The 17167-nt window shown below is 43.5% G+C and overlaps 1 protein-coding gene across 3 annotated transcripts in view; it reads right to left on the reverse strand.

The window, feature by feature from the left end:
- Positions 1–17167, reverse strand: part of cd2ap (CD2-associated protein) — a 75170-nt gene that overhangs the window by 29097 nt on the left and 28906 nt on the right. For all 3 annotated transcript variants that reach the window (XM_020496617.2, XM_020496615.2, XM_020496616.2), the window contains exons 3-10: positions 13489–13669; positions 11189–11289; positions 10675–10795; positions 8117–8295; positions 5339–5426; positions 4299–4393; positions 1219–1317; positions 1008–1064 (exon numbers count right to left, since the gene is read on the reverse strand). In XM_020496617.2, coding sequence (XP_020352206.1) covers positions 1008–1064; positions 1219–1317; positions 4299–4393; positions 5339–5426; positions 8117–8295; positions 10675–10795; positions 11189–11289; positions 13489–13669 — 921 coding nt within the window. The remainder of the gene's footprint in view (positions 1–1007; positions 1065–1218; positions 1318–4298; positions 4394–5338; positions 5427–8116; positions 8296–10674; positions 10796–11188; positions 11290–13488; positions 13670–17167) is intronic.

Genomic DNA, 17167 nt, shown 5'->3' on the forward strand with positions numbered 1-17167 from the left:
TTCATGTTAGCTAGCGCTAGACGTCTGTACATGCAAAAAATACAAAAAATTATAAATTGCTGCAATGATAATGTCAAGGCAATTCCTAATTGATAAGAATATTGATACAGCCAGTCAGGAAGACAATTCCAAAGTTTGATATTCAGATTGCCAGCTTCACAAAGATGCATATTTTACTAGGATGTATCCTGTAACAATTCAAAAACAGGGACTTCTTTATAACATGCTCACAATAACAACCTAGAAATAAAGAGAGAAGGGAAGAGAAAGTGAGAGAGACTGGCCTGACCGCCTCTCTTAATGGAGAATTGTTCATGTCTGCCCTCTACTGAGCATCTAGCAGAACCGAGAACATAAAGGGCAACAGTGAGATCCATTATGGCGCAAGAACTTCCTAATGCTCTGGGCCAGAAGGCTGTTCACCACCACTGCTGCTTGACCGCCATATGGTGAGGCAGAGCACTATGGTCTCTCCACCGGGCCGTGACACAACAACAGCAGCCACTGTGTGGGCCGGGGAGGCGACAGAGTTAATAAAGAGGGACATTGAAGTTCAAGTACCAGGAACTTTACTTACAATTAATTAAAAGGAGTATTTTAGTCTGCTCTTAAAAGAACTTCCCTGAAATTCAACCTTAACATGTTAAAATAATTTAGCTGGAGGATACTTTTTTTGAAGGCAAAGACTCACAAAAGTGATATTTTGCACTTCTCTTTAAACAGAACAGCTGTGAGGGGGCTTAGCTAGAGACGAGATCAACACTGAGAGCTCAGTAACTAGAATGCGTAGAAATATCTAGAGAAAGCATCATTTCCCGTCTAAAGTGTATGATGACTTATAGGAGACTCCTGACAGAGACCCCAATCTGACCAGTCAACAGAACATTCCCAGGCTACCACTCTCATTAGACTTGCTCTCCATATCAAGGGAAGAGTCCCACATGATTTCCGTGAGCATACACCAACGCCATGTACTCTAACACAAGCATGTGGAAAGCCCAGCCTACCTCTTCTGCTTCCTGCTTGGGAGACAGTTTGACTGATCCTCTTGATGTGGGAGCCGGCTGCAAAATAAAAGGAAATAGTTTACGTTTTAATAATGAAACATGTATGATCATTACACAAATTACTGACTTTACACATAGGCTATCTAGGGATAAGACCACTAGGGAACACATACTGTATGTGATCTGGAGTTCACTATTTCTTTCATCATACCTCTTTGTCTGCGTCTGACATCACAGCCACAAAGTTGTCAGGAAAAACTCCCTCTTTACCTCCGATCTCCCCTCTCCACCACCCCGGCTCCCCTGTGTCCTGAAACATAACAGCTTTACTGGTCAAGCATTTTTCAAACATTACCATGAAAAGGCTAGGATAAATTAACATAGCAAAGACTCCTAAGGGAGTCCCAAGTGGCGCAGCGGTCTAAGGCACTGCATCTCAGTGCTAGAGGTGTCACTACAGACCCTGGTTCGATCCCGGGCTGTATCACAACCGGCCATGATCGGGAATCCCATAGGGCGGTGCACAATTGGCTGAGTGTCGTCCGGGTTAGGGGGTTTGGCTGGGGTAGGCCATCATTGTAAGTAAGAATGTGTTCTTAACGGACTTCGTTAAATAAAATACAAATACAAGAAACAGGAGTCTGAGAAGGTTTCCAAATATCTGCATCAGGCCATTTGGTAATAAAAACTCATTCTCTGAACAAACAATGATGTATTTGATTCAATATCATCAAATTCAAAATCAGCTTCAAAACTGATAAAAAGGCATCTGTGGAGATTCCTACAACCTCACTGCATGTTAGACATCACCTGTAAGTCTGCTTAATGGACACTAGATGGCAGTTAAACATGATTAATCCACAGCGAAACGTGATCTGTCATAATGTGTCGGCCTTAAATAACAAAACATGACTCAAGAGCCACCTCTTAACGGTAACTCAACCTCTCCATATGGCCTAGCACTGTCTTGGCCACGTTCCCAGTCATGGCACTCATGCTCTTCTTCAGGGTGTAAAATTCAACAGGGACCCAAGTCCCAAGTCTCTGGCCAATGTCAAGGGAAGCTAACTGCAATAGATCACTTATTTGCTACGGTGACAGCTTCCTGTCACGCTGCTTCCAAAACACAGCAGGTTGCTCGATGGTGATCAGGGTCATGTTTAGAGGCCATTCTGAAATGGAAGAGGTACTACCTGAACTGGTCCAATAAGATGATCACTAGTTTTCTGTTACAAAATGTTGCTGTGCCTACAGCAAACTACCCAAGTCTACCTAAATCCTAATCAGAATCATTAGGACTAAATACTCAAATCTGTCCCTAGGGTCCTGGACCAGGTCTTGCTCACAGCATTCACCTACAGATGAAGTCAGATGTTTACATACACTTAGGTTGGAGTCATTAAAACTTGTTTTTCAACCACTCCACAAATGTATTGTTAACAAACTATAGTTTTGGCAAGTTGGTTAGGACATCTACATTGTGCATAATAAGTAATTCTTCCAACAATTGTTTACAGACAGATTACTTAACTTATAATTCACGGTATCACAATTCCAGTGGGTCAGAAGTTTACATACACTAAGTTGACTGTGCCTTTAAACAGCTTGGAAAATTCCAGAAAATTATGTCATGGCTTTAGAAGCTTCTGATAAATTATGTCAATCAGCCTGAGTCAATTGGAGGTGTACCTGTGAATGGGCCTACCTTCAAACTCAGTGGGCCTACCTTCAAACTCAGTGCCTCTTTGCTTGACATCATGGAAAAATCCAAATAAAATGAGCCAAGAACTCAGAAAAAATTGTAGACCTCCACAACTCTGGTTCTTGGGAGAAATGTCCAAATACCTGAAGGTACCACGTTCATCTACACAAACAACAGTTGGCAAGTATAAACACCGTGGGACCACGCAGCCGTCATACAGCTCAGGAAGGAGACGTGTTCCGTCTCCTAGAGATGAATGTACTTTGGTGCGAAAAGTGCAAATCCCAGAACAGAAAAAGGACCTTGTGAAGATGCTGGAGGAAACGGGTATAAAAGTGTCTATCCACAGTAAAACGAGTCCTATATCGACATAACCTGAAAGGCCGCTCAGCAAGGAAGAAACCACTGCTCCAAAACAGCCATAAAAAAAGCCAGACTATGGTTTGCAACTGCACATGGGGACAAAGATCGTACTTATTGGAGAAATGTCATCTGGTCTGATGAAACAAAAATAGAACTGTTTGGCCATAATGACCATCGTTATGTTTGGAGGAAAAAGGGGGAGGCTTACAAGCCAAAGAATGCCATCCCAACCATGAAGCACAGGGGTGGCAGCATGAGGCAGGAGAAGCAACATCTCAAGACATCAGTCAGGAAGTTAAAGCTTGGTCGCAAATGGGTCTTCCAAATGGACAATGACCCCAAGCATACTTCCTAAGTTGTGGCAAAATGGCTTAAGGACAACAAAGTCAAGGTATTGGAGTGGCCATCACAAAGCCCTGGCCTCAATCCTATAGAACATTTGTGGGCAGAACTGAAAAGGCGTGTAGGAGCAAGGAGGCCTACAAACCTGACTCAGTTACACCAGCTCTGTCAGGAGAAATGGGCCAAAATTCACCCAACTTATTGTGGGAAGCTACCCAAAACGTTTGACCCAAGTTAAACAATTTAAAAGGTAATGCTACCAAATGCAAATTGAGTGTATGTAAACTTCTGACCCATTGAGAATGTGATGAAAGAAATAAAAGCTGAAATAAATCACTCTACTATTATTCTGACATTCTTAAAATAAAGTGGTGATCCTAACTGACCTAAGACAGGCTCTTTACTATGATTAAATGTCAGGAATTGTGAAAAACTGAGTTTAAATGTATTTGGCTAAGGTGTATGTAAACTTCCAACTTCAACTGTACTTCACTAGGGAAGAATAGACAAGCAGGGCTAGAGAATGTGCAGTAAGGTGGATGAGAACAATCAGTACCACTATACCTGGGTCCGGGAAGTGAGATGAACACACTGAGGAGCACGGACTGGGATGGACCATGTTGACCAGGATCAAATAGATAACTCACTGTGTTTATATGTGTTATAGCTATACGCAAACAGACACATTTTCCAGGTGTATAGTGTAAACATGTGGCTGGGAACAAGCCTATACATCCTCTAGTAAACTCTCTCCCTTACAAGTGGGACAGTTACGTAGACGGTTTTAAAACCTGTTTGGAGTAGTAGTAGCTTTAAGCTTTTCGACGGAGTATTGGCTGGGCCACAGGCCAGCAGCTGGTGCTGGTCCGGGTGGCTTTACTTACCTTACTCAAAATCTGTATGACGTCGCCCTCTTTCAGTGTCAGCTCATCTTGGTTTGTGGCTTCAAACGCAAATGTGGCCTTGCAGTATTCTTTTACTGGGGGGGAGAGGAACAATACTGTTCTTGAGAAATGCAGTCATTCACCAACAAAACCGACAGAATAAACAAACACATCCAATAAGAGTCAAGTTCTCCAGAGTGGCGCAGCGGTCTAAGGCACTGCATCTCAGTGCAAGAGGCGTCACTGTAGTCCCTGGTTCAAATCCAGGCAGCATCACATTCAGCTGTGATTGGGAGTCCCATAGGGCGGCGCACAATTGGCCCAGCGTCATCCGGGGTAGGCCATCATTGTAAATAATAATTTGTTCTTAACCGGCTTGTCTAGTTAAATAAAGGTGAAATAAATCAAATAAAAATTAAAAGTGATGTATGTGTTAAGTTTATTCCTAGTGATACCGTTACGATTGGCTAACCCTAAACCTACCATTGGCTTTAAAAGTTGAACACTTAGGAAGCACAACATCCCACACCACATGACAATATATCCCACTTGAACCTCAATGTAAGAACAACATTTTACAATCACAATAAAAAAAACACCATAAATGTTGTGCTATGATTATCAAGTGTTGGACAATGGTCCTTACGGGATGGTCCACACGCATTACGGGCATGACAAAACACACGCATTAGGGGCATGACAAAACACACGCATTAGGGGCATGACAAAACACACGCATTAGGGGCATGACAAAACACACGCATTAGGGGCATGACAAAACACACGCATTAGGGGCATGACAAAACACACGCATTAGGGGCATGACAAAACACACGCATTAGGGGCATGACAAAACACATGCATTACGGGCATGACAAAACACACGCATTACGGGCATGACAACGCATTACGGGCATGACACGCATTACGGGCATGACAAAATACACCTATTGTACTCTCTGAGAACATAACACGAGATGTCAGTTTGTGTTTAAGTCACTTCTAATGATACACACTGGGACCTTTACCCTCCCCCTTACCTTTTGCTTTGCTGTCCCCCTCTGCTTTCTGTGAGTCTGTCACGTTGGAATGGGCGGGCTTTGCGGCAGATGGTAATAATGGGATTGGCTAAAATGAAGCAAACCACAGATGGATTTACCGACATGATTGGATGCACAGTACAATGCTCAGATGGTCCCCACCAATGAGAGACTAGGCATGCCTGACCGGAATGAACACTGAGCACAGGGTCATCAGCGGACTCACCGATTGGTCAAAAGACAGTGTGTTAGTCAGCGTGCAGGTCAGTGTTTGTGAAGAGTATTCCAGTCTGCTACAGTATGTCATATGGGTTATATGACTTAAGCTAAAACGTAGACCAACATCAGGAAGCCTTTGTTAGTTACTGAGTGAGCAGACAGATAAGTGGTAGAGTCAGGCAGGCCTACGCTTATTCAGTGTTTTGTCTCAGCTAAGGTGAATGTCCTCTAGATTATGAGTAACAAGCTGTTGAGTCACAAGGAGAGAGAGAGCGCGAGCAAAAAAGAGAGCAAACGCGAGCGAAAAAGAGCGCGAAAAAGAGAGCGAGCGCGAGCAAAAAAAGAGAGCAAACGCGAGCGAAAAAGAGCGAGCGCGAGCGAAAGAGAGAGCGAAAAAGAGAGCGCGAGCGAAAGAGCAGAGAGAGCGAGAGAGCGAAAGAGCAGAGAGAGCAGAGAGCGAGCAGAGAGCGAAAGAGCAGAGAGCGAGCGAGCGAAAGAGCAGAGAGCGAGCAGAGAGCAAAAGAGCAGAGAACGAGCGAAAGAGCAGAAAGCGAGCGAAAGAGCAGAGAGCGAGCAAGCGAAAGAGCAGCGAGTGAGCGAAAGAGCAGAGAGCGAGCGAGCAGAGAGCGAAAGAGCAGAGAGAAGAGCAGAGAGCGAAAGAGCAGAGAGCGAGAGAGCGAAAGAGCAGAGAGAGCGAAAGAGCAGAGGGGGAGCGAGAGAGCAGAGGGGGAGCGAGAGAGCAGAGGGGGAGCGAGAGAGCAGAGGGGGAGCGAGAGAGCAGAGGGGGAGCGAGAGAGCGAAAGAGCAGAGAGCGAGCGAAAGAGCAGAGAGCGAGCGAGCAGAGAGCGAAAGAGCAGAGAGCGAGAGAGCGAAAGAGCAGAGAGCGAGAGAGCGAAAGAGCAGAGAGCGAAAGAGCAGAGAGAGCGAAAGAGCAGAGAGCGAGAGAGCGAAAGAGCAGAGAGCAGAGGGGGAGCGAGAGAGAGCAGAGGGGGAGCGAGAGAGCAGAGGGGGAGCGAGAGAGCAGAGGGGGAGCGAGAGAGCAGAGGGGGAGCGAGAGAGCAGAGGGGGAGCGAGAGAGCAGAGGGGGAGCGAGAGAGCAGAGGGGGAGCGAGAGAGCAGAGGGGGAGCGAGAGAGCAGAGGGGGAGCGAGAGAGCAGAGGGGGAGCGAGAGAGCAGAGGGGGAGCGAGAGAGCAGAGGGGGAGCGGGGGAGCAGAGGGGGAGCGAGAGAGCAGAGGGGGAGCGAGAGAGCAGAGGGGGAGCGAGAGAGCAGAGGGGGAGCGAGAGAGCAGAGGGGGAGCGCGTGAGTGGAAAGTGCCAGAGATGCTGCTACTGATGGATTGACTGTGTGAACGACAGCGTAATGGAATATGCCATGTTGTAAGCTGTGGGACAAAGACTGAACCAACGCTGCCATGAAAGAGAGAACAGGGAGAAGGAGGGGGGGTGAGAGAAAAGTTTCAGAGGGGGTTGAATGGAAGCTAGAAATTGTCAACTAAACCTAGAGTGTGCTATTAGCGGGACTATTAAGTTATCACTATCCATGCAAATTAATGTCACTAATTATCTGAGTGTGCTGCTGTAGTTGGTCTCCCTCAGATACGCTGAAATATCGCCCTCAGATACAACGCCAGGAAACTAGGTCAGTCAGAGGGAGCAGGGAAACTGCCTGCCTGCCATCCAACCAAAATAAAAAATAAAGGCTATCAGCTGGGGAGGAGGAAAGGTTGATAAAGATGCCCAGCCCACGCTGCATCACTTCCCCCAGGACTTAAACAGTCACCACAACACTAAACAATGCTGACTAGTGGTCCCCATACAGGAGCATGTGTAATGGTGGCTGAACTAGTGCTGAGACGATAAACCTGAAATGATCGACACCGACCATTTATCGTGGACATTTTGCTAATATAGTTCATTACAAGACATAACTTACAGGGCCCTACTAGAGAAATGTGAAGTTTGAAATGAAATAAGTTTGCTAAGACAGGTGATAGTTAATGGGACAATTGATAACTACAACATTCAAAGTCTTAGTAGTTTTAAGGGTAATATATAAAAATAACTGGTCCACATTGCTATAAACTTATCATTCAATTTATCTTAACTGTGATAATGCAGTCAGTTTATCTTGAAATTTATTTCTGTTCATGTCACCCAGCTTTAGGCTGAACTCAGAATGTTAGTTCATGTAAAACAAGCTCATAAACCAATAATATCCAATGTAAACCTACCATTTTACTTTCACCAGCATTGGTTTCAATTGCATTCCAGTTGAAATACATTTCTGACTTCAGTCATTTGACCCTGAGTAAGTCAACACGCCAACCATAAACATTCTTCCTATTGTTATACTGTTATGCAACAGACGGTTGGGAACCTTTGGACACTTAAAAAAACATTCCCGTCTTCCTCTCAACTGTGAATTGATTCTCAGAGGGCATCAGTCTATTTGAAGGGGAAACGTGTATTTGTGCCTTATCGGAACCTGTTGAGGTGCACGACACCTTGTGAGTGACATCTCAGACAGACATCTCTGAGCACCGGCTCAGCTCACTTACTTTGTCTTTCTTCTCCTCTCCCTCTGTGCTGGGCAGGCGGGCCCTTAGCTTGACCGAGCCTTCCCTGAAGATGTCCCCAAAGCCCACCCCCCGGATCTTCTTGGGCTGGGTGATCACTCCATTGCCTGGAGAGGGGTGGGTGGGGGAGGGGGGGAGCAGAGCTTCTTTACCACTGGCGTCTGTGGGAAGGACACAATGCATGAGGCAAAGAGAACAAAGCAAAACGTGCAGAAACACGTGCATTTGTGTATGTACACACTTGTGCATGAGAAAAATACACAAGCTAGCCCCCCCCCACACACACACACTAATGGTGTGCAGGTCAGCTGTTTGTTCACCCACACCTGCTAATAACCCATCTGAAACCGCCTGACTATATGTGATAAAGTGATAATCTGAGGCCCTCAGTCAACCATAACCTACAAATATAGAAAGGGGAGGGTCCAGGATTTTTTGGGGGGGCCTGATTTAAATACGTTTCTGCTTATAATCTCCGCCATTTTGGTAGGCTGTGTTAGTGAACTTGTCTATAACTAGATACAAGTAGCTTATCTTTTGTCATCATATGTAGCCCTAGAAGACTAAATAAAGCCTTGCTCAACAGAATAATGTAATAGATGGATAGAATGAATGAATGCTTTAATCCAGTTGACGTCGGTAATGTTCTGTCACCTTTCGTGGAGCAAAGAAGCTTAGGTACTGGGGAGAAAATACAATAAACCCCCAATCCCCCCCCCCCCCCCCCCCCACTAAGATTTCAGTTTGGCTTTGATGCATATTTTATGTGGTCGAAATACTATCCGCTCTTATGATGAAGGCGACACCTCTACAGATGGTATCTAACTGAGCATTGCATTCTCTCAAGATGCAGAAAGAAATACATCATATTTCTCCACACCTGTGTATCATTTTACTGACAGAAATGCTTAATTCTGCAGGAGTTAATATTAGGGCTATGAGAGATTATAGACCTATAGTCAGTGTCCAGATTTCCATTTAACCTATCGAAACTGTGGGCTACAGTTCCCTTGACATGCAATAAGCCTATTTGAAGTCCTGTCTTGCGACTGTCGAATTTGTATTGCGCCTCACAATCACCACATAACATAGCTGGCACTGATGTCCTCTTTTACCACGTCACCAAATATTTTCCAAAAATGTACCTGTGGTAAACTCAATTGATTGGACATGATTTGGAAAGGCACACACACCTGTCTATATAAAGGTCCCACAGTTGACAGTGCATGTCATGAGGTTGAAGGAATTGTCCGTAGAGCTCTGAGACAGAATTGTGTCAAGGCACAGATCTGGGGAAGGGTACCAACAGATTTCGGTGGCATTGAATGTTCCCAAGAACACAGTGGCCTCCATCATTCTTAAATGGAAGAAGTTTGGGCCACCAAGACTCTTTCTAGAGCTGGCAGCCCGACCAAACTGAACAATCAGGGGAGAAGGGCCTTTGTCAGGGATGTGACCAAGATCCCGATGGTCACTGACAGAGCTCCAGAGTTCCTCTTTGGAGATGGGAGAATCTTCCAAAAGGACAACAATCTCTGCAGCACTCCACCAATCAGGCTTTTAAATTGTAGAGTGGCCAGACGGAACCCACTCCTCAGTAAAAGGTAAATGTCAGTTGGCCAAAAGACACCTAAAGGACTCTCAGACCATGAAAAACAAGATTCTCTGGTCAGGTGAAAAAAAGATTGAACTGAATGACAAGCGTCACATCTGGAGGAAACCTGGCACCATCCCTACGGTGGCAGCATCAAGCGGTGGGGTTGTTTTTCCAGTGGCATGGACTGAGAGACAGATTGAGTGAAAGAAGAACAGAGGAAAGTACAGAGAGATCCTTGATGAAATCCTGCTCCAGAGCGCTCAGGATCTCGGAAGGTGAGCCTTTGCTCCAGTCTAACAGGACAACAAAACCTAAGCACACAGCAAAGACAACGCAGGAGTGGCTTCGGGACAAGTCTCTGAATGTCCTTGAGTGGTCCAGCCCTGACTCGAACATCTCTGGAGAGACCTGAAAATAGCTGTGCAGCCTGACAGCGCTTGAGAGGATCTGCAGAGGAGAATGGGAGAAACGCCCGAAAAACAGGTGTGGCAAGCTTGTGGCGTCATACCCAAGAAGACTAGAGGCTGTAATCATTGCCTAAGGTGCTTAAACAACTGAGTAAAGGTACTGAATACTTATGGAAATGTGACACAGTATTTTTTATAAATGTTCAAAAAAAATTTAAAACCTGTGTTTGCTTAGTGAATATGGGGTATTGTGTGTTGATTGATGGGGGGGGGGAATGATTTAATCCATTTTTGAAATAAGGCTGTAATGTAACAAAATTTGGTTAAAAGTCAAGGGGTCGGAATAGTTTCCGAATGCCTTCATCTCAACAGGTAGGCTGTCGCCGTCTCTCATGTAGACACAATCATTTAAACACAAAGGCCTGGAGATTCAGCCAAGAAGCTACATTCTTTAGCAGCACTAACTTGTTATGACACGCTCTGCTTAAACATGAGTCACGCCTTCATTACTGAAGCTCTGCCAGCTCCACAATTACCGGCTTCATCTGTTAAGTCATTTGTCTGTCCGTCTGCGTTCGTCTCCATCTCTTTGACGAAGTTGGAGGGAAACAGTCCTGATTTGCCATTCATGGTTCCACTCCACCAGCCTTCCTCCACCTGGAACAACCAACCAGAAGCCAATGAATTCCTGATCACCTTAGAATAAATGCCTCAATCACCTTATGATAATATAATAGACCTTATCATAAATCACAACAGCCTAAGATACTATTAGCTGTCACAATTTGCATCCAATGTAATGGTAATATGTAAACAGAATTAAAATTATCAGATAGTTACAGAGATCAATTCTCTTTCATTCTCCAACGCAAAACTTAACCTAAAATTTAAAAAAAAAAAAAATCAACTACAAATCAACTCTCAACAGAACAATGAGTCTAACAAGGAGACATGAAATAAAGCACAGGTAAGGAAACCCAATGCAGGAAAGTCATTACGAGCAGCGGAAATAGCTTAATGCAGGGCAGTGTAACGAAGCACTAGCCTTACCTCCTCATTGATGTCGATGATATCCCCTATCTTCAGCTCCAGCTCATCCTCGTTCTGGGGTACGTATTCAAACAGAGCCCTGCACTGCCGTTTCTTAGGTTCTGCAACCACAAAAGACAGGAGTCTGAGAAGACTGGGAACACCAGTCTGCTCGCTGCTCAATGGGCCGCCTCAAGGCTTCAACTTCCTGGACGCACGTGTGTGTACCCTGGTGTCCTGAGGAGGGCAGTAGTGATGGGGGAAAACATCTATACAGTTCGGGATATTATTTTTGATGCCATCGTATCGTTTTGACAATATCGCAATATTCTTTTTGAGCTAGTTGGCTGTAACTACACAAAAACTCCCAATATTGTTCTTTCACAGCTTGTTCTCCATCTTTTTAAATAGGGAGCAAATTAGTTTTCAGCACTTTTACTTCCATGACTGATCAAAACTAGTTCTCATGGCTCTCTTGTCCCTCTGCAGCAGACATATGGTGAGCAATAGGTTTTGACCATGGAATCGCAATAAAATCACAGTATTGAATTGCAATACATATAGAATTGCCATTTAAGTATAGTCTCCCAGGGTCCTTGGCAATTCCCAGCCCTAGAGGGTGTCTGAATCTAAGAAGTGGATGAGAATACTCCCCTCCTGCAAGAAGCACTATGCAACTGTCAGCAAGGTGTTCCTGTGGCAGTTCAAAGCTGCACAGAGGGGATGTGTCCCAATAATATCTCCTTTCTCCTGAAGTGTACTCTCATTCACCACTTCCCACAAATCAGTTCCTTTCAAATCAGTGAATGGAAGTGAACAAGTGCACATTTTGGGAGGAAGGAGAGATAATTGGGACTTGGCCAGGGTAAACTAGCCTGCAAGAAGTCACCTCACAGAGGAGACATAACGGCTGCTCACTAGAACTGCACTAACACTAGGACCCATGTGTATAGGGCCTGAAACTAACTTTTTGGCCCATCACCAGCCAATGACGATATTCACCCTCCCCTCAGACATTTTACCAGCATTTGACTGGTGGTCGAATACTAATTTCAGGCTCCAGAGTGTTTTTGTTCATTCCAATATACTGTCCTCTGAAAACTTTTAACAACAGGTGGCAAGAGCACCACTACAGTCAGTGTGCATCACTGTCAGACCAAGTGCTGCTGTTAATACCATCACACACACGCCTCTGCAGAGACAGACGATTATCAGAAGTTCGTCATCTCCACTTTAATGCTGCATTTCAATAGGGACTACTTGGCATTCACGTTACCCTGCTGTTGACAGTTTAATTAAATCAAGTTATATTGACAAATGTCACAAGAGAATGGTTGTGTAGGCTATACAAAAGACTCAAGGTGGAAGAAAAGCCTCCATCAGTAGCAGGTGATATATAGCCAATATCCAGTATCCACCTAGAATCTATGACACACTTCAGAGAAGAAAACTGATTTATTTCCTCCCACAGTGAGATGGAAAACATGAAATGAAAGCAGTTTATTCTGAGTGTTATATTGAAGTAGCGATACTCAAGAGAGGAACATAACCTCTGTTGGTTTACAATATTTAAAAAAATAAGCATTCTCTAGTCTTCTTGACACCTTATCTTGCTTGTTGTGGGTAGTAAAGGAAAAATTAATAACTAAGATACTTCAATACCTTAAAGTCCTGCTTCAAGGGCCCAATGAGAGAATCTTCATTGAAAGTGCTTTTTAGTCCAGGAATAAGCTTAGGAACCAATTCAGAGACAAAACAGTACATGCATGTCTAAATATGAACAACATAAACTATTTAAATGAATACATCCACTTGTCTTAATGCTATCATTACTGGGAAATATAGTTAGAGCCACAACTCAAGAGTCATTCAGTATTGGCATTACATATTTTAATGTGTGGGTTCCATCTGTGTGCAGTAGGCTTTAGTCTATGGTAGATTAAAGGGATACTTTGAGATTTTGGAAATTAAGCCCTTTATCTATTTCCCCAGAGTCAGATGAACTCTTAGATACCATTTTTATGTCTGCATGCTAGCCGTTCCCATAGACTTCCAATTAATGCGCTAACGCAAGTTAGCAATTGCGACAACGCAAGTTAGCAACTTCTGCGAGTTAATCTGACTCTGGGGAAGACGATAAAGTGTTTTTGACAAAACCATAAATATCGCTTGAAGTCCACAGAAATGAATTGGGGGGGGGGGGGGGGGGGACCCTAGGCTTTCCTCCAATTTTTTTTTAGGTAGTGCTTGAGTAGAGACATCTACATGTGTTCCTAAACAATAAAAGCACAGCCAAATGTTAATACACACAACTGACTTACTCTTCTTGAGACCGCGGGGCTGTGAGTGTGGCTGGAAGCCCCCAGCTGGGATGCCGTAGGTGCTCATCCGCTGGACCAGGTTGGCCACATTCCCTGCACTCTTCTCTCTCCGCTGGGGCTGCGCCTCCTCCTTGGCCTCCTCTTTTGTCACATTCACCTCCTTGGGCTCCTTTTTCATCTCCTGCCACCAGAGACACCACACACAGCGGAGGGGACAATGATTAATTTAGGCTAATTATAAAGAGGATCACTTACATTTAGCCTACACTGATCTTGCTGATAGTGGCTGTTTTGAAGAAGGTTTTGCTAGCAATGATTGTGATCGGTGTTTTTCTTAAACTAATTTTGTAAAATGCACTGTAGTTTAAATGACTAAAATGTGAATGTAGTATCAATCACATAATGAAATTCCCATATCATGATGATGTCTGCTGATTTGCTGTGTGCTGTGAGCTAGCTAGCCAACTCCTCCTGGGGCTGCATTTAGGTTCGCGAGGCTGCAGTTTCAGCGTAGACTCAATGATATTGTGAGGAGGTGGGCACGAGAGGTAGGCCTACTGTATTGAGTTCAGTTCGGGAGATTCTATTTGACAGTGTGTATTCTCAAGATATTCTCTTGAGATGTTCAATACGTCCATAGTTTCATATGGGAATAGAAACTGCAGGGCACTATTTGAATTAGTGATGCACCGATATGATTTTTTTGGGCCAATACCGATAATCAATATATTCCTTGCAAAAAACACAAAAAAACGATACTGATAACCGGTATTACATTTTTTTACGGCCTTTTAAGTATTCCAGTACAGTTAAATAGTAAACACACACACACAAGGACGCAGCGGTCTAAGGCACTGCATCTCAGTGCAAGAGGCGTCACTACAGTCCCTGGTTCGAATCCAGGCTGTATCACATCCGGACGTAATTGGGAGTCCCATAGAGCGGTGCACAATTGGCCCAGCGTGGTGCGGGCCGTCATTGTAAATAAGAATTCGTTGTTAACTGACATGGCTAGTTAAATAAAAGGTTACACGCAAACAAAATGTCATTTTGTTGGCATTTACGTATGTCCCCATTACCAGATAAAGATAATCAAAACCTATTTCTTTCACTTACTTGCTGTGCTGTTTTGTTTCGTTGTTCATTTGTTCCATTCTCAACCAGGATTTCTATGGAACGCCGTTTGAAGTGTCAAATAACACGACAATCTGTTTCAGTAGCATAGCTAGGTGTCATCTAAAATAACCCTAATTTATTCACTTATTTGACATATCTATGTGAAGCTAGCCACAATAAGGATTACCCACAATAGTGGACTTTGTGGTTAGCATTCAAAATAAAAGTATGGAATAATTCTAGAGGTCGACCGATTTTGATTTTTCAACGCCGATACTGATTATTGGAGGACCAAAAAAAGCCGATGCCGATTAATCGGACGATTTTTAAAATGTATTTGTAATAATGACAATTACAACAATACTGACTGAACACTTACTTTAACTTAATATAATACATCAATAAAAATCAATTTAGCCTCAAATAAATAATGAAACATGTTCAATTTGGTTTAAATAATGCAAAAACAAAGTGTTGGAGAAGAAAGTAAAAGTGCAATATGTGCCATGTAAAAAGCGAACGTTTAAGTTCCTTGCTCAGAACATATGAAAGCTGGTGGTTCCTTTTAACATGAGACTTCAATATTCCAAGGTAAGAGGTTTTAGGTTGTAGTTAATATAGTATTTATAGGACTATTTCTCACGATACCATTTATATTCCATATACCTTTGACTATTGGATGTTCTTAAAGGCACTTTATTATTGCCAGTGTAACAGTATAGCTTCCGTCCCTCTCCTCGCTCCTACCTGGGCTTGAACGAGGAACACATCCAAGTCTCAGAGCGAGTGACGTTTGAAACACTATTAGCGCTCACCCCGCTAACTAGCTAGCCATTTCATATCGGTTACACCAGCCTAATCTCGGGAGTTGAAAGGCTTGATGTCATTAACAGCGCAATGCTTGAACCACAGTGAAGAGCTGCTGGCAAAACGCACAAAAGTGCTGTTTGAATGACTGCTTATGAGCCTGCTGCTGCCTACCATCGCTCAGTCAGACGGCTCTATCAAATCATAGACTTAATTATAACATAATAACACACAGAAATACGAGCCTTTAGTCATTAATATGGTCGAATTCGGAAACTACCATCTCGAAAACAAAACGTTTATTATTATCGCATATACCCTGACTCTGCGTGCAATGAACGCAAGAGAAGTGACACAATTACACCTGTTTAATATTGCCTGCTAAACTGGATTTCTATTAGCTAAAAATATTACTTCTGTGTATTGATTTTAAGAAAGGCATTGAGGTTTATGGTTAGGTACACGGAGCAACGACCGTCCATTTTCCGCGAATGCACACCGCATCGATTATATGCAATGCAGGACACGCTAGTTAAACTAGTAATATCATCAACCATGTGTAGTTAACTAGTGATTATGATTGATTGATTGTTTTTTATAAGATATGTTTAATGCTAGCTAGAAACTTACCTTGGCTTCTTACTGCATTCACGTAACAGGTAGGCTCCTCGTGGAGTGCAATGAGAGGCAGGTGGTTAGAGCGTTGGACTAGTTAACTGTAAGGTTGCAAGATTGAATCCCCGAGCTGACAAGGTAAAAATCTGTCGCTCTGCCCCTGAACAAGGCAGTTAAGCCACCGTTCCTAGGCCGTCATTGAAACTAAGAACGTGTTCTTAATGGACTTGAATAAAGGTGTAAAAAAGAAAAATTTATCGGTGAAATCGGTGTGCAAAAATAACGGTTTCCGATTGTTATGAAAACTTGAAAATCGGCCCTAATAAAATCGGCCATTCCGATAAATCGGTCGACCTCCAAATTTTACTATTTGTATTAATTTGCATCACTGTCAATGACATACTTTTATTTTGAAGACAAACCGCAAATTCCACTATTGTGCCTAATCTTTATTGTAGCTAGTTTCACAACACATAACCCGGTACGGTAGAGCTTCACTAGCCAGATGAGGCTAGCTGGCTGCTTATAACTTTAGCTTTGGGCAACAGGGTTAAGTAGCTGGCTAGCTATATATTTTCATGAACTGAAGGTCAATTTCAATAGGCGAACAACAAGTGGCAACCTAGCTAATACTTACTCACAAAGATTCCTAAATCATTGCTAAGAATAATGAAATGACTGCAGTTTCTACTGGGCATCATTTTCAGGCTGGTTGTATTGGTAATAGCTAGGTACCAAGATAAAGCTAGTTACCCCAAAAGTTGCGGTCGAAGATATTATGCATTATTACCAAAGCGGTACTGTAAACACATCGTTTGTGGCCAGTGTTTGCAGAGTTTTGTGTACAGCTTTGACAGTGCTACTGTATCTTTTTTGACACGCAAAGACCCAAACAGCGTTCCATAGTATGCATGTCGTGAAGCTAATAGCAGTGACGCCATTACTGTGTAACTCCGGTAGGGCAACATCTGAAAAATTGCTCACTTGGTAGTGTGCACCGGTGCTCGACCAGTCGGCGAGAACAGTTGATTGTCAAGGACAATGAAATCCATGATCTTGGCTTTAATGGATTTCGCCTTAAGAGTTGTCTTGCCGGAATTTTCTTACTTTTTCAAATGACTGCTCGATCCACACATCAGAC

This window comes from Oncorhynchus kisutch, linkage group LG12 (genome assembly GCF_002021735.2).
Source record: "Oncorhynchus kisutch isolate 150728-3 linkage group LG12, Okis_V2, whole genome shotgun sequence".
NCBI classification, from domain to species: domain Eukaryota; kingdom Metazoa; phylum Chordata; class Actinopteri; order Salmoniformes; family Salmonidae; genus Oncorhynchus; species Oncorhynchus kisutch.